The following is an 18,179-nucleotide window of genomic DNA, read 5'->3' as shown; positions in this document are numbered from 1 at the left end:
TAGAAAAAAGACTTTATATTCAGAAGATATTAACACTATGAATGTATCATAAAAGAATATATCTAGATAGATTGGTAGTACCTCTTCCATCTTACTAAGACAGTCTCCAGATTTCCCTGGCTGTCCAGTGGTTAAGACTCCATGTTTCCAATGCAGGAAATGCAGGTTCAATCCCTGGGTCGGGAAGATTCCCCTGGAGAAGGAAATGGTAATCCGCTCCAGTGTGCTTGCCTGGGAAATCCCATGCATGGACAGAGGAGCCTGGTAGGATACAGTCCTTGGGGTCACAGAGTCAGATATGACTGAGGAACAAAACAACAACAAAGGGCAGAGATGCAGGCAGTGTCTGACTTGTATAAAACAGCTGAACTGCTTCGTTGGGTGCTATGGAAAGTCATAGCATATTCATTGACTAGGATATAATAATATAGTATATTATAACATATAATAGTACACAGAGGACTCAAGGGAATAGAAAAACTCTGATAGCAAAAAACAGGTTGCTGAATACAGTACGTGAAACAGTGGTCATAGAGGCCAAGAGAGTCAGGCAGACCCAGCCTCAGCTTGCCAGTTGCTAACTGTTCAACTTAGGGAAATTAGTTAAAGTCTCTATTCCTTAGTTTTCTCAACTGTAAAATAAAGATAATAATACCTATTCACTCATTCAGTAAATACTTATTGAATGCCTGCCTTGTGCCAGGCACCGCCGATGCTGCAGTGGCAGGAGAAACAGAAACCCCTTGTCCTCATGGGGTTTCATGAGCGAGCTAGACAATAAATAAAAAATGTGAGTGAAATATATAGACAGCCATGAGCGCCCAGGAGAAAACAGAAAAGTTGGGGAAGCGAAATGTGAACTGTTGTAATGGTGAATAAGGTTGAAATACATGATAGGGATAACCTCCCAGAGAAAGGTTTTTCTGAGGATTAAATGAGACACTAAATGTTTAGCAGAGTGCCTGGCACATAAGACACCAATAAAAATTAGCAGCTATTATAGTATAAATGATATGCAGGAAAAGGCAAGTCAGTTAATTACTGTTAATAAAATAATACCAACCAAAGAGAGTGAGGATTATATCTAATGAAAGAAAATTACTGTATACACACACACATGCACGCACGCACGTGTGCATACACCTTCATATTCAGAGACTGGTTAATATTTTTTATTTATTACAAATGGAATCTCTTCTATGAAAATGTAATATTCTGAGCTGTATCAAATCTTGTAATGTTATATTATCAGTTGTGTTTTCTGTTTGATTTTATTTTTGTTTTACTTTACCAATATTAAAAAGCTTTACATTGTAAGGTCTTATATATGATCTTAAAACCGTAACTGATGTTAATTTAGGAAAATTAATTTGTGTTCCACTTTTAGTCTTTGAATCATAGATTACCTTCTAGATTATTGTATTTATCCCTTGAATGTATCTGTATGATCAAGACTTAGATGTCTGAGCACTCAGATAAAAAAGCACCATCCAGCTTAAAGCTGAAGACCTTTTGTTACTTTCATAAAGTGAAACATATTTACAATAATACTGTTTAGTACTCAGAATAAGATAAATGATGGCCTGCCCTATTCTGTCTTTCAGTGTGTTGGCATGCATCAGCCCCGAAGCAGTGATCTCTGGATTAAACTACATGTCATTTGCTAATGTTGGCATGAGCGGCTTAAGCCCCAATGGTGTGGACTTGAGCATGGAAGCAAATGCTATAGCTCTGAAATATTTAAATGAAAATCAGCTGTCACAATTGTCTCTCACACGATCAAGCCAAAATAATGGTGATTCACCTTTTAGCCTTCTACATATTAATACAGACAGAAGCACACTGGGGCTTAGTTTAATTTCGCCAAACAACATGTCATTTGCAACCAAAAAATACATGAAGAGATACGGACTCATACAAAGCAGCGACAATAGTGAAGATGAAGAGGAGCCTCTGAACAATACAGATGGCAAGAATGAACATTTAGTGAATCAAAACCTTACATACATAGCGGAACAACTTGATTGCCAGAAAGAGCCTTCCAGGAATGCTGGTGAGATAACTAATTGTTACAACTGTGACTCCGTGGGTACCCACACAGATATGCCAGTATTGAGAAACATTACAAATGAAGTTGTTCAGCCAAAAGCAACACAGCAGTTGAATGAAAACCCCACTTTCTTATTAAAGAACCTGAAACCAAGCCCTGCAGTGAATCTCCGAATTGGAAAAGCAGAATTTACCCAGCATCCTGAGAAAGAAAATGTAAGGGACACTCCAATTTTTCCTGAAAGTTTGAAACCTTCTGAAACCTTAAAGGAAATGAATAGTATGAATTCAGTAGGCACCTTCTTAGATGTAAAGCGTCTTAGGCAGTTGCCAAAATTATTTTAAACTTTTAATCCCCCACCCTTCTGATATGAGGATGGGACGTCTCCTGAAGATACTTACAGAAATCAGAGCCTTTTGACAGTTTTGGAATTCCTAATCACTCTAGGGATCACTCTGTTGATAGCAGCTTATAGCAAAGAGCTGAACAACTGGCCTGACTGAGGTGGTTAACTGGTAGGAGGCCTAAGTGCTCTTTGTCCAGATAGAGTTGTTAAGCATCACTGGATCTTAAAAAAAAAAAAAATCCTGAGATCAGTTATTTCAATAAAGTTAGATAAGCAGATGCTATCCACCTATGAATCTGAGTTGCCCTTTTATACTGTACATTTTGAGAAGTGTTTTCCTAGCATTTCGCATCTACCCAGTACCACCTAAAAGAACATAAAGTTATTGTGACCCTGACTAAATTAGCTGAACAACCCTTACTGAATTTAAGGGGGGGAAAGTTTTATTTTTTTTTAATAACTTGCAATCTTTTATACAAGGTGTATATATATATATATTCTCTTCAGATGCACATTTGTTAAACACTGTGGAAGTAAACTTTTGCACTCTTGTGGGTTGATGTTAATGTAACATTTCAACATATAGCACTAGCCATCAAAGAATAAGAAAATTATGAGTGTGTTTTATAAACTGTGAGTTTTTCAAATGTTTTACTATTTTTTTAATGGAACTTAATAAAAATGTCTAGATTGACTGCTTTCCTTCATCCTCCGTTATAGCATATCCTTGTCCACTTAAAAAAAAAAAAACAGCTTTGTAGACTCCCCCAAAATTCCAAAAATGATACAGAGAATTCAGGTGTACCCTTCATCTAGCAACACCCAACAATGCTATCTTACACAACCATAGTAAATGATCAAAACCAAGAAATTGACATTTGGTGCAATATTAGTAACTAAACCACAGGCCTTTCAGGTTTCAAAGTTGTTGCACTCATATATTTACTTTTTGGTGTTTATGAAATTTTATCACTTACAGATTTACATAACCACCCCCACAATCAATGTGTAGAACCGTCCCATCATCACAAAGAAATTCCTTAGTTCTACTCTTAAAATACAGCCTGCCTACAACTCCTGACAACCAGTGATCTGTTCTCCATCACTGGAGTTGTATCATTTTGAGAATGCTAATAAAAATGGGATCAGAGTATGTAATTTCTCGAAGGTGGTTTTCACTCAGCATAATGTCCTTGAGATCCATCTAACTTTTTGAGTACATCAAAAGTTGCTTCCTTCCCTCACCTTCTTACAAAATAACTTTTTTTTTTTTACTTTATTTTACGTTACAATACTGTATTGGTTTTGCCATACATTGACATGAATCCACCATGGGTGTACATGCGATCTCAAACATGAACCCCCCTCCCACCTCCCACCCCACAACATCCCTCTGGGTCATCCCCGTGCACCAGCCCCAAGCATGCTGTATCCTGCATCGGACATAGACTGGTGATTTGAATCTTACATGATAGTGTACATGTTTCAATGCCATTCTCCCAAATCATCCCACCCTCTCCCTCTCCCTCTGAGTCCAAAAGTCCGCTATACACATCTGTGTCTTTTTTGCTGTCTTGCATACAGGGTCATCATTGCCATCTTTCTAAATTCCATATATATGCGTTAGTATACTGTATTGGTGTTTTTCTTTCTGGCTTACTTCCCTCTGTATGATCAGCTCCAGTTTCATCCATCTCATCAGAACTGATTCAAATGTATTCTTTTTAATGGCTGAGTAATACTCTATTGTGTATATGTACCACAGCTTTCTTATCCATTCATCTGCTGATGGACATCTAGGTTGTTTCCATGTCCTGGCTATTATAAACAGTGCTGCGATGAACATTGGGGTACACGTGTCTCTTTCATTTCTGGTTTCCTTGGTGTGTATGCCCAGCGGTGGGATTGCTGGGTCATATGGCAGTTCTATTTGCAATTTCTTAGAATCTCCACACTGTTTTCCATAGTGGTTGTACTAGTTTGCATTCCCACCAACAGTGTAGGAGGGTTCCCTTTTCTCCACACCCTCTCCAGCATTTATTGCTTGCAGATTTTTGGATCGCAGCCATTCTGACTGGTGTGAAGTGGTACCTCATTGTGGTTTTGATTTGCATTTCTCTGATAATGAGTGATGTTGAGCATCTTTTCCTGTGTTTGTTAGCCATCCGTATGTCTTCTTTGGAGAAATGTTTATTTAGTTCTTTGGCCCATTTTTTGATTGGGTCGTTTATTTTTCTGGAATTGAGTTGCATAAGTTGCTTGTATATTTTTGAGATTAGTTGTCAGTTGTTTCATTTGCTGTTATTTTCTGCCATTCAGAAGGCTGTCTTTTCACCTTGCTTATATTTTCCTTTGTTGTGCAGAAGCTTTTAATTTTAATTAGATCCCATTTGTTTACTTTTGCTTTTATTTCCAGAATTCTGGGAGGTGGATCATAGAGGATCCTGCTGTGATTTATGTCTGAGAGTGTTTTGCCTATGTTCTCCTCTAGGAGTTTTATAGTTTCTGGTCTTACATTTAGATCTTTAATCCATTTTGAGTTTATTTTTGTGTGCGGTGTTAGAAAGTGATCTAGTTTCATTCTTTTACAAGTGGTTGACCAGTTTTCCCCAGCACCACTTGTTAAAGAGATTGTCTTTACTCCATTGTATATTCTTGCCTCCTTTGTCAAAGATAAGGTGTCCATATGTGTGTACAAAATAACTTTTAAATTGTTATTTCTGAATATAAATGAAAAATGTCCTCATTCACTTGAGGACACTTGAGAAAATTCTTCTGCTAAAGCTAAATTAAGACATCATAGCCTTATATAAAAACTTTGAGATGTTAACTGCAAAGAAACGGACTTTTGGTCTCTATATACCCAGCTTGGGCCCTCTGAGATGATAATCTGATGAACCAGTTTAGCCAGCCAGCCAGAGTGTGGTAGCATGACAGCTCTCTGCTGTCCACAGGAGCCAGGGACCAGTTGGTACACATTTTCCTGTTGCGTTGCTCTTTGAGGTTAAAATTCCGATGTAGAAATGTCACTGGTGGTGATTCTCAGTGTTTTGTCCCCATGGTCATCATTTGGGACTTTGGTTATTCTAATAAATATTTTCAAAATCCACTTATAGGTTTCAGTAGAATGAAAGTTTAAGTAATGGAATTGTGAACGCCACTTTAAGTGCATTCTGTTTCATTTTAGCTATCTGTTTCACCCAAGAAGTGAAATTTATATTATTTTTTAAAATCTGAGAGAATGCTAATTCACTGACAGCCTCATTAACTCTACCATTATCACTGGGAATCCTGTAATTGTCACATGAAACAAGAAACTATCCGAACAATGAAAACTGAAGCTGAGACTTTATTTAAAACTAATTTATTTTTGGCTGCACTAGGTTTCATTGCTTTGTGTGGGCTTTCTCTGGTTGCAGTGAGCGGGGTCTGCTCTTCATTGCGGTGCACGAGCTTCCCACTGTAGCGGTGTCTTGTTTTGCAGTACAGGCTGTTGGCTTACAGGCTTCAGTAGTTGCAGCTCACGGGCTCTAGAGCTCAGGCTCAGTACTTGTGACATGGGTTTAGTTGCTCCACAGCATGTGGCATCTTTCTGGACCAGGGATAGAATCTGTCCCCTGCATTGGCAAGTGGATTCCTAACCATTGCACCAGCAGGGAAGTCCTGAAGCTGAGACTTTTTAGGCAAAATCTAATTCCATCACTTCTGTTACCACATTTAATTTAAGATTTCTCATAAGACACTTTAGCAGTTTTGGAGATTGAATTTAGACTGCAGATTAATTCAAAAACACATGTCTCCTACTAACTAAATGGGCTTCCCAGGTGGCTCGGTGGTAAAGGATCTGCTTACCAGTGCAGGAGATGCGAGTTCTATCCCTGGGTTGGGAAGATCCCCTGGAGAAGGAAATGGCAACCCACTCCAGTATTCTTGACTGGGAAATCCCATGGATAGAGGAGTCTGGTGGGCTACAGTCCACGGGACTGCAAAAAGTTGGATATGACTTAGCAACTAAACAACAATAAAAACTAAAAACACACCCAGAGAAGAGGGATCATTACTGAAGCCTCTCTAGAAGTTCTCTAAGAAGATGTTTCACCTAGGAAGTTATTTGACAAATTAGTATCTATGATAGCTTTTTGGCATCTTTGGAAAAAGTATCAGTACTGGAAAAATTGGATTAAGGACAAGATGATTGCCTCTCAAGTGTGTCTGAATTTCTGATTCCCACACAACACTGTGTATAGATATACAGGTGTTACGTCAAATGGAATAAGGAAACAATGGAGCTTCTATTACCTGGGAAAGGAGCCTGTTAGTCTAGGGTCCTAGCCGACTGGCACCTCCACCCCCTTCATCCAATGTCCCTTCACTCAACCTCTGCGGCCCCTCTATGCTTTATGCTGTCTTGTCCTCTACCTTGCTCTGCCCATGCTAAATAAGCTCCACAGAAATGGATATAGACATATGAGACATAAGCCTTGCCTTTGCCAGCTGTAAAGGCTTCAGAGAAAACAGATACACACTGGAAACAGTGGCACAATATGAGACAGCGTATGATGAAATGCAATAACCAGTGACCCAGACTGTGAGGAGACACAGCGACACATCTTTTAAGACTTAACCACGTGCTCACAGGGCACTGTGCAGAGCATTTCACACACCCTAGTAAATTAAGCCTTCTGGCTGACGCCAGCTGGTGATCCTCATAGTTGAGGGACTGACCTTAGGGAAGTAACGTGCAGATTCAAGCTCAAACTTCTGTTAAGCCACTGAGAAATGCAACTTATCTGAGGCCTGAGGACTTCAGGAAGAGCTTCCTACAAGACCCAGATCTTGAACTGAATGAATGATTTTGAATACTACAGCCAGTGCTATTTCAGATACCTGCCGACCTCCAAGCTACTGGCCTTATTTCCAACCCCCGCCCCAAAAGCCCCCCTGCCCTTTAGCCAAGACCAGAAACCACTGCTTTTAGAGACAAGAGTCCTGTAGTAGGCAACCCCAGCACTGTTAATGTTATAAGGAGTCGATGATTTTACATCATGGTACTACTGTCAGGGCCCCAGGAAGTTAGAGGAGCAAGACTTTTCCGTGCCCTTGTTTTCTAGACATTACTCTTGTGGGCAGAACCTAGTTTAACCAAGAGACCTTTATTCTTGCAAAATAAATTTAATGGTAATGTCTTAGGTTTGCAAACTGCTTCACACTCTTCAAAGTGCTTTCCCACACATTTCCTCATATAATCCTCACAACCAAAACCCAACGGGAGTATGCGTGGCAGACATCATTTACCTCTTTGTACACATGATGAGACAAAACACAAATGAGGTATAACTGGGCCAAGATCACACCTTGAGAGTTAACCTGGTCCTTCCATCGCATCCAGTCCAGTATCAGCCTTTTTGTCTGTCCTTCCTCTCCCCACCTGCACCTCATTTACCCCTCATCATTCAGCAGGTGTCTAATGCTGATTCTGCTGGGCTCTGAGCTGAATCTGAGCCAAGTCTAACGTGATGAACAAGACAGCTTGTCCTGTAGGATCTTGATCTAATGGGGAGACACATAACCATTAGCCATACAGAGACGTAGAGTTTATAATAAAACTATATGATGTGTGAGGATATATTAAGAGAGGCTGGGGGGACGGTTATCTTGAGAATGCTCCAGGTTTTTCCAGAGTCTTGCAGGAGCAGTATGGAAGAGAAGGGGAAGATGTGCTGTTTCTGAAAGAGGGAACAGCTTGTTGGGAAGCCTGGAGATCTGAATAGGTATGGCATTGGAAGAGGGGGCTGAGGCAGGAAACCAAAGATAGGAAAGGAGAAAAATATACATGTAGAAAGAACACTGAGTTAGACATCAGCAACGATTGGGTTTCTCTTGTCCCTCTGTTCCAAATTCCGTGACATGGGGCAAGTCACCTCACAGCACTAGGCTTTAGTTTCCGAGAATTATTGAGGTGAAGGGGTTAGCTGTGCATCTCTAAGATGCTGTGATTATAAGAAGCGTTGATGCAGAAAAAGAAATCGAAGTCCAGAGGAGGGAAAGGAGGGAAAGACAGAGTGTTAAACTGGGCCTTGAAGTATTCCGAAGGATTTCTACAATCGTCGACGAGGAAAAGATGTCCTTACTATTAATAATACCTACTATTTAACAATTTAAAAAGAAAAAGAATTCTGTTTTCACCAACAAAATGTTGAGTAACAATATCTGAAGAAGTTACCAATGTGTCTTCCTCCAGTTCTGAATTAACACATTCTTTGCCTTTAAGGAGCTCAAATTCCAGTGTGAAAACATCAAACCCAGGGAAAGGGGTTTAAGGGTTTGGAGGCCTGGGAGATGTTCCCTGTCTCCTCTCTGCTCCCCAAACCGGAACTGTTTGGATCACAAAAAACATCCTCACAGGAAATCCTGCTTTCCCACCTCCTGGTAAGAGGCTGAGCTCCAGGAAAAGGACGGATTTGGGGAAGAGCCCTGTGTCCTGCCTCTTCACGGGAGGTCTGGGACCAGGAGGACAGGAGGAACTAATTAAAAACACAATGGAAACGGCAATGTCAGGTTTTCAGAGCTGCTGGGGCCCTCAGAAATCACTTGGTCCTCACTGTACAAATGAGAACACAGGGGCTCCAAGAAAAGGGACTCGCCCGAGTTCACACAGCTTAGGAAGCACAGCGCTTGGGCTGGAACACGGGACTCCGGCCTGAGTTCACATCATATGCTGCAGTATTTGAGTCAGTAAATCAGGTGCCAAACAATCAAACCCAGCCTCCCCTCCCCCGCCCCATTACCCTTTATACCATAAAGGAAGGAAAAGGCTATGTGTGCACATGGCCATGTGCACAAACACACACACTCCAACCGCTCCCTTGGCCGCTACACCCTCCAGGAGCTTAAAGCCCTATGAACTCATAAAATGCAGCTTAGAGGAACCCCTGCTCCACAACTCCTCCCTACCCTGCAGGAAAGTGAGTCTTTTCCCCCTTTGACTTCCCATTCCCCTTTCTCTAGTCTTCCTTTTGTCCTCTTGCAGATAATGACAGCCAGCTTGAATGCTGGTTGTTGAGTACCCAGGGCTGGGAGGTTCTTTAGGGCAGGGACCACGTATGCTAGCCTTATCCAGAAGGTCTGCTGAATGTCCCCGCTCTGTCTGGGGCCTTGTGCTAGACTACTGGAAACAAAAGGAAAAAAAGAGAAAGTTCTGGCAGACCCCGCCATGGTTAACATGCCTCTGCGCGTGCACGGACACACGTGCCGAATCACACTCATCAAACATTTATCTTCGTCCTACTCAGTCTCGTCAGGCTCACCCAGTCCTGCGAGGTAACAGCAGTCAAGGCTGCAGCTTCACAAGCAAACACTCACAGAGGTACTCGGGATCACAAGCAAACCGACCGAAGCAGAGGAAAACACTGCCGCGAGTGACAAGATCCTGCTTCAGGGCTGTGGGAAGGGGGAAAGGATGACAGGATTATCCTCAGAGATCTTTCTGAAAATCAGAAACTGCCTGCTGCCTGGCCGATCCTTCAGGTCACAGACGAAAGCACAGTTATATTTGTTTTCTCATCTAATCACCATAATGACTCAGAGACTAAAGAACAATAGTTAACATTTACTGACTACATCTGCTATGTTCTAAGCCCTTTCACATTGTTAGCTTACTTCTTCCTCACAACAACAGTGTGAGGTAGATTCTCCTAGTATCCCCCGTTTTAAGGAGTGGGAAATAAGAACAGGGAGGTTAAGCAGTTTCCCCTGAGGTCACACAGCCAACGTGAAGAGCCAGGATTCGAACCCTGACAATCGCTCTTCACCCAAGCATTATGTGGGACTAGACTCGGTGCTAGAGTGCTGTGGCTGAGGGCACACAGGTGAAGCCAGGGTTTAAACTTGGGCCTGTCTGGCTTCAGAGCACATGTTGTCTTCTCTCCTTTTTCTCCTCCTTCTCCCTAAGAGCAGAGGGTTGATTGAGGGAAGCCTGTGTTTCCTTTCCCTAAAGCTCCAGCTCCTACCTTGATATGGTAATACTAGGTGATGGATGCTGGCTGGGAGGGGGTCAGGTACAAAGACCACAGCTGAGTCACTCCCTTAAGTGGCTTGCTCCAAACCCCAAAATCACCCCCGGGGTGGGGTGTGCTGTGACTCTCTCCTCCCCTCCCCTTCCCTAGCATGGACAATACCTTGGAGCCAAGGAGAGTCCAGCACCCCACCCCCATCAAGGCCAGCATTCCCTGGGTCACCCAGGAAGGGGCTGCGAGCCACAGCTTGTGTAATCACAGAACAATTTCTCTCTCCTACAAGTGCCTTATGAGACTCACTTGCATGTTTTCTGGTGCTGGTTTCTAGAACCAGGAGGGCTGGCCAGTTCTCCCTGCTCTAAGCTCATCGCCCCCTCCTTCAGTTTCTTTCTCCAGCTCCATCTCTGTTGCTCGTTTCTTCAGCATACATTTGTGTGCCTCCTGCTCTGTCTCCATGATAAGCTGGGACATGGACAAACCAGACAAGGTCCCTGTCTTTGGGGGCCTCTGTAGGGAACACAGAAACCCAGACACGTGTGGTTGGAACCACAATGAAGGGATATTTAAGGACCATAGGAGAAAGAGCTGAGGCAGGAACCTCTGCTCTGCTGAAGTCCCAGGCCAGCCAGGCTCTCCCTGTCTCCCTCGGAGAAATTTACTTGGTGTTTACCCACGTCTCCTCTCGCCCTGCCACTCCGTGCAGTTGGGCCCCAGGGCACAGTCCTGGGAAAAGAAGACAGCGGAGGGATGAATCCAGGAGAAGCAAAGCGCCCAGCTGTATGCCGCCAAAGGCCCTCGATCATGGGTGTGATTTCATTCAACGCCTCTCCGTTCTCTGAAGAGTGAGCCTTGGCTCCTTGAGGGCAGTGCAAGTGGGGTATGCCTCCTCTCCCATCCCCTGCAGCCATCACAGGGCCCAGGACTGCTGCTCCACAAGTGTTTGCTTAAGATGGACAAATGACCCGAGGCTGTGCCCACTGTGCAGATGAGAAAACTGAGTTCCAGACAGGGAAGGTACTTGCTCCCCCACCATAGCTTTTAATAACAGAATGAGAAAGAACCCAGGTTTCTTAACCTAGTACAGGGACTTGCTGTCCAAGAAAGGGGAGCGTGTCTTTTTGTCACCCAGACACTGAAGACGTTCAGTTCAGTCCAGTCGCTCAGTCGTGTCTGACTTTTTGCGATCCCATGGACTGTAGCACACCAGGCTTCCCTGTCCATCACCAACTCCCGGAGCTTGCTCAAACTCCTGTCCATCTAATCAATGATACCATCCAACTATCTCATCGTCTGTCGTCCCCTCTCCTCCTGCCTTCAATCTTTCCCAGCATCAGGGTCTTTTCCAATGAGTCAGTTCTTCACAACAGGTGGCCAAAGTATTAGTATACCTAACAACAGGTGGCCAAAGTATTAGTATGCCTAAGACATTGTTTGGCACAAACTAGACGTGCAGCAAATGTGGAATAAAATGAATTAATGGAGATGGGTGGCATGTGATAGAGCCCTCCATTCTTGCCATATCTACCGTGGAGCCACAGTCACACCGAGAGGCTTGCTGTCCCCATCTGTGCCCTTCAATTCCCAACACTGGGCCTTTGTACTTGCTATTTCTCTTCCCTGTCACCTGCCCAGTTCCTCGCAGACACCAGTTCTCTGAAGTCTAGTCTGATCCTTCCAGGGTGAATAAACACATACACACACACAGTCTGTTCCCAGTGCACTTTGCACACCCCACCCTAGTAGTGTGCCGATTAAACTGCACTGTAATTCTTTGCCTCTATCTTAAGATCTCTAGGCATGAATATAGAGCTGATGTGGAGTAGAGACTCCTCATAAAAAATAATAGCTTCTATTTATTAAATGGTGGTAAGCTCTTTGCAAAGCTCTTTATATACATCTCATAATCTTTCCAACAATCCTGTGAATCATGTGTTATTTTTGCCTCCACTTTAGAGAGGAGGAAACTGAGTTAGAGAAAAGTAATGTAACTTGCGTAGTAACACCTACTGAGGAGCAGAGGAGTAAGTCTAGCCTAGGGTGGTGTAACAATCAGTCACTTAATTAACCACACCATCAGGCTCTGTCCTGTGTGTGGGAGGCATTCTGAGCTGACATACAGGACCCAGGCCATGTGGACAGAGGGCTCCTGACATGGTGTTTCCTGGTGACTCAGGAGCTGGTGACAGAGTCCAGTAGGACCATGCGTGTCTTAAAATGGTGGCTTTACAAACTTTCCCCTTCACTTTCTACCCTCCTTTCCATCACCCCATCACCCTGGCCCTGGACAGCTGACAGACTGCTTATAACTGTCAGGACTGACTTGTTAGAAACACGACAAGGGACCCAGGATGCTCTGCTGGTATAGGTACCTGTGGGAAACTGGACTTCTCATCAGGAGCTGGAGCGGAGATGGAAAAAGAGGAAGGAGGCGAAGATGAGAAGCGCAGAGACAGAGAGTAAGGATCAGTTCAGCTCAGCCGCTCAGTCGTGTCCGACTCTTTGCGACCCCATGAACCACAGCATGCCAGGCCTCCCTGTCCATCGCCAACTCCCAGAGTCCACCCAAACCCATGCCCATTGTGTCGGTGATGCCATCCAGCCATCTCATCCTCTGTCATCCCTTCTCCTCCTGCCTTCAATCTTTCCCAGCATCAGGGTCTTTACAAATGAGTCAGCTCTTCACATCAGCTCTTCCAAAGTATTGGAGTTTCAGCTTCAACATCAGTCCTTCCAATGAACACCCAGGTCTGACCTCCTTTAGGACGGACTGGTTGGATCTCCAAGGGACTCTCAAGAGTCTTCTCCAGCACCACAGTTCAAAAGCATCAATTCTTCGGCGCTCAGCTTTCTTTACAGTCCAACTCTCACATCCATACATGACCACCATAGTCTTGACTAGACAGACCTTTGTTGATAAAGTAATGTCTCTGGTTTTTAATATGCTGTCTAGGTTGGTCATAACTTTCCTTCCAAGGAGTAAGCATCTTTTAATTTCATGGTTGCAATCACCATCTGCAGTGATTTTGGAGCCCAGAAAAATAAAGTCAGCCACTGTTTCCCCATCTATTTGCCATGAAATGATGGGGGAGTAAGGATCAGGGGCAGAAAATAAAAGAGCAGCCCCAGGGAGAGAGACAGAGAGAGCACAAGCTTGAGACAGAGGTGGCAGGGATGAGAGGCAGAGAGAGAAAAATGATGAGATAAATGGAGAGAGGAATTCTGTGGTTTCCTCACCCCATTACATTCCCATTACAGATGGAGAAACTGAGGGTCAGAGGAAATGACCCTACTTCCTGGCAGATGTGTCTGCCACTTCCTAAACACCATCAATTTAGTTCCTCTTGTGTCCCCGGATATGTACCAGCGCCTCATATGCTGGGCCTGAGCGTCTTTCCACGACATTTTTGGCTATTTGTTTATTTTCTTTAGTGTCACAAAGGATTTAAACTAGGACATATCACAAGATTTTGAAGTAGTTCTCCAAAGGTAGCAAATATTTCCTTATAGTCAGCAGGAATGGAAAGGATGTTGGGTCCAAGCTGACATGGGACCCAAGCTGAAATGACTAGCTGAATCACCTTGGATAAGATGAGCCTGTTTTCCTCATCTCTAAAGATGGGGTCACGCTAGCAGCCCACTAGGGTTATTGTGGAGGATGAAGTAACAGAAGGGAAGCAGAAGCAAGGAGCGATACAGGCACACACAGCAGGTGCTCAGCACCTAAAGTCCTCCTCATCTGTCCGAGGGTCCCACCCATAAGCGTTTATGTTACACGAAGGCCGGGGCCCTGTCTGGGTGACCAGCAACAACTGTCTGGTGGTCAGAGGGCTGGTGGCTGCACACTTGTTCTGTCCTTTTCTGACGGTTCTGGGAGCAAAACCACTGAACAGAGCTCTGTGGGATTCTCTCCTCGTGAGGACAGAAACCACTCAGGCACTATCGGCTCTATGATTCTGGGGAGCACCTCTGGTCTCTGGATGCTCCCATAAGAAGCATGGGTTCAGGGAAAGGGAAATGGCTTCAAAACATCAAGAAACACGGTGCTCTCTTAATACATTCAGTTCTTTCACACTGGCCTTTGAGACAGACGAAGCTTATAAACCAGAGCAAGGGTCCTCACATTTTGGTGCTCATCAGAAATCACCTGGACAGTCTGTTAGAACATGGATTTCTGGGCCTCACTCTCAGAGTTTCTACTTTAGTAGGCATGAGGGTAGGCCTGAGAATGTGCTCTTCTAACAAGTTCCCAGGTTGTGGTGATGGTCCACTCTGAGAATGACTGACTGAATGAATGAAGTCTTTTCCATTTGCATTCTGATGGCAGCACTGGGTTTGGAAGCACAGAGATGACTCTCCCCACATCTCAAGCTTGGAATTCTGGGCTCAGATGTGCTTACTAGGGGGCAGAGGCCAGGGTTCTTCCAAGGCAAGGAATGGGGACCAAAATAGAGACAATGGTCATATGAAAGTGAAAGAGGAAAACAATGACATCTCAAATTGGATTTTTCACTGTTAAAAGTAAAACCCTAAGAACAGTGTGAAGAACTGACTTCTTGGAAAAGACTCTGATGCTGGGAAAGATTGAGGGCAGGAGGAGAAGGGGACAACAGAGGATGAGATGGCTGGATGGCGTCACCGACTCAAAGGACATGAGTTTGGGTAAGCTCCTGGAGTTGGTGATGGACAGGGAGGCCTGGCGTGCTGCAGTCCATGGGGTCACAAACAGTCGGACATGACTGAGCGATTGAACTGAACTGAACTGAAGAACAGTATGATGTATAGACAATTATCATCTCCCTTCCACAGAGGAGGAAAGTGAAACTCAGAGAGTAAGTCATTTACCTAGAAACATACAGCTGACCAGTGAGGGAGCAGAGCAGGAACTCAAGACTGCCTTACTCTTGAACTTGCTCTGCTGCCCTTGGAAGCAGCAGAGCCTGAAGGCAGACTGGCTCCACCTCTTGCCAGATGGGTGTTTTCTGCAAGTTGCTCAACCTCTCTGGGCCTCCATTGGCTACCTACAATAATGGAGGTCCTGGTAGTCCCTACCTCTCTGGGCTGTTTTAAGGATCAACTGAATTAATAGTTATGAAGCTAAGGCCGGCACCTGACACCTAGTACCAACATGTACATGTATTGAAAATAAACTGGCTGCTCACCACAGTGCACAAACACACACACCACATCCCTCCAGGGAACGAGCTCTGGGGAGAAAGCTCAGAGACTGCCTTGTACCCAGAGACAGGGGTAGGCAGAAACACTTCCAAAAAATTTAAAGCCTCAAGTTTGGAGGCGAACCCGGCCTTTGGTGGGGGTGGGGGACAGGTCAGAGAGTGGCGACGGCGACGCCCTCAGGCCCAAAGCCGGGCTCGCAGTTCCCTCCAGGCCTTTTCTCCCAGGCCTTTTCTCCTCACGTCCCCTCCACCTCGACATCCCCAGCCCAGGAGCTCCGGGTTTCCTGCCCGCCCGCGCGAGGCCCCTGCTCGGGGCGGGCGGAGGAGGGGTGGCATTTCCTGGCGGGGCCGCGGGTAGCGTCACTCGCTCCCGGACACTCGGACAGTGCGCTGACCGACAGGCCCCAGATGCTATTTCGGGCGGCGCTCCGTTCAGCGCGCCGTTTCCGTTTTTCCATCGACCGTCGGAAACCGGGAAGGGGGGCGAGTGTAGACGTCACGAGCCCCCAGCCCCAGGCGGGGGGCTGGGGGCCGGGTCGCGATGGCCGCCAGACGGTCAGAATCTGGAGCTTCGCGGATAGAGGGGGATGGGGAGACGTCACCTCACCACGCGTCTCTCTGCGCAGCAGGGCTGACAAAAGCCGTACCTGTCCCTGTTCCTTGCTCACAGCCCTTGGGGTGCCCGGCGGGGTCGTTTAATGCCCTGTAAAATAACCCAACAGCCTGGCGGTTCCTCCAAGGCACCTAAACTCGAGACATTTAAAACCAAATGCAGAATCCCTTATCGTTCCCTTTGGCTTCCAAGCCTCCATCACCAGGACTAACACACCCATCGAGGCAAATTCAGCCAAAAACCCAGAGGGTTCCTGGATCTCTCCTTGCCCCTCACCCCGCCAAACCAAATCTTACACCTGATTTGTGTTCTAAATACATGTCATCTACCTCTTGCCATTTTCCTGGCAACCCTCGTCCCCTCCCGTCCCCTCTCCAATCCCCCTTCCTTGAATCACTGCATTGTCTTCAGAACTGACCTCCCCACATCCTTCCCACCCCCACACACCCTTTCTCCACCTTGCAGCCAAATGGCTTTCTAGAAATGCAAATCTGATCCTGTATAGGACATTACGCTCCCACACCCAACCAAATAAACATGATGGTCCCCTCCTCAATTCTTTGAATTGTCCACAGCCTTGCTTCAGCCATTACTGGACTGTTTTCTGTTCCTTTTATGAACCTCAAGTTCTTCTCCTCCAGCCCTTGGTTTACCTGGAAGGCTCTCAGTGCTCAGTCCTCTAAGCTACCCCTCAGCCTACTCTCCCATCTCAGCCCAGGCATCAATTCTAAGAAAGCATTCCCTGGCGGGGCTCTCCCTTTTCGCAGTTGCTCAGAGATGTGAAATGATTTGCCCAATGGTGCCATAGCCCAAGGGTGGTAGCGCTGGGCTTTAAATTTGGAATTATTTGAATCCCACCCTTTCTATTTAGTGATGCAGCCAAGCAAAGGCAACAGAAACCAGAGACGGGAGAGATGAAAGCCCACCCCCATTGCAGAGAGGTTTCAAGAAAGAAAAGGGCAGGGACTTCCCTGGCGGTCCAGTGGCTAAGACTCCTTGCTCCCAAAGCAGGGAGCCCCGGGTTCAATTCCTGGTCAGGGAACTAGATCTTGCAATGCCACAACTAACACCTAGTGTAGTCAAGTAAATAAATATTTAAATGAAGAAGACTAATAAAGGGGTAGAATTTGGTAACTAACAGTGGGTGAAGCAGGGCTAGAGCCCTGGGGAGATGGGGCTGAGTGAACCACATAGACCTCTCCCCTGAGTCCCTTGCCCAGCAGTTGGTGTGGCTGGGCCAGAGCAGGCTTTGTGGCACGTCCGGGAATTAGACTTTTTCCCAGGACATGGGTAGCCTCTCTTCCATAGGATTCTGTAAAGTTACCCATGTCCACATGGTATCCTGACTTCCACCAGAGAGCACAAGAGAAACAGAGGGAACAGGCTGCACTGAATTAACTGTATCTTTACAGAGAGTTACCTGATAGACAAGGAGGAGCTGGACTCAGGCTTTGGACACACTCTGGACTCAGTCTTCGAATGGGACTTGTTCCGTGAATTCTCAGGCTCCAAAAGGAGCTCAAAACCAAGATGCTAGAAGGACAAAGAAGCCTTGCCTGGTGGGTAGAGTTGGGGACTGGGAACGGGATAACTGAGTTTGGGTCTTGGCTTTTCCTCTAGGTCACTGAAAGCTTTGATAAAGTCACGTCTCCTCATGACCTAATTTCCTTCTCTGTAATGATAACCAGAACTCCTATGTGCAAGTGCATAGGATGTCAGCCTGGGCAAGGTTCCATAAATTATTGCCCTCACCACCTTTTAAAGATCATTTTATATAATGATATATAATGATAACAGTTCTCTGGGGTTGTTACCCTCCCATTTTACAGATAAGAAAGCTGAGGTTCAGATCTACATGACTTGTAGTATTTGAGCTTCCACAGTAAAACAATGAATCTATATACCTTCCATAGGCTGAGCCCACTGCCTTGTGGTTGTTCAGCAGCTCAGTAGTGTCCGACTCTTTGCGAATCCATGGACT

The 18,179-nt window shown here is 45.2% G+C and overlaps 1 protein-coding gene across 2 annotated transcripts in view; it reads left to right on the top strand.

Moving 5' to 3' along the window:
* The window catches only part of STIL (STIL centriolar assembly protein), a 64,439-nt gene extending 61,349 nt beyond the window's left edge, over positions 1–3,090 (top strand). For both annotated transcript variants that reach the window (XM_069558483.1, XM_069558403.1), the window contains one exon: positions 1,605–3,090. In XM_069558483.1, the coding sequence (XP_069414584.1) occupies positions 1,605–2,394 (790 nt within the window). In that variant the 3' untranslated portion in view covers positions 2,395–3,090. The remainder of the gene's footprint in view (positions 1–1,604) is intronic.
* The last annotated feature ends 15,089 nt before the right edge of the window (positions 3,091–18,179 follow it).

This window comes from Ovis canadensis, chromosome 1 (assembly GCF_042477335.2).
Source record: "Ovis canadensis isolate MfBH-ARS-UI-01 breed Bighorn chromosome 1, ARS-UI_OviCan_v2, whole genome shotgun sequence".
Lineage (NCBI taxonomy): Eukaryota > Metazoa > Chordata > Mammalia > Artiodactyla > Bovidae > Ovis > Ovis canadensis.
Note: the sequence above shows the minus strand (reverse complement) of the source record. Positions and strands in the feature narration are given on the sequence as shown.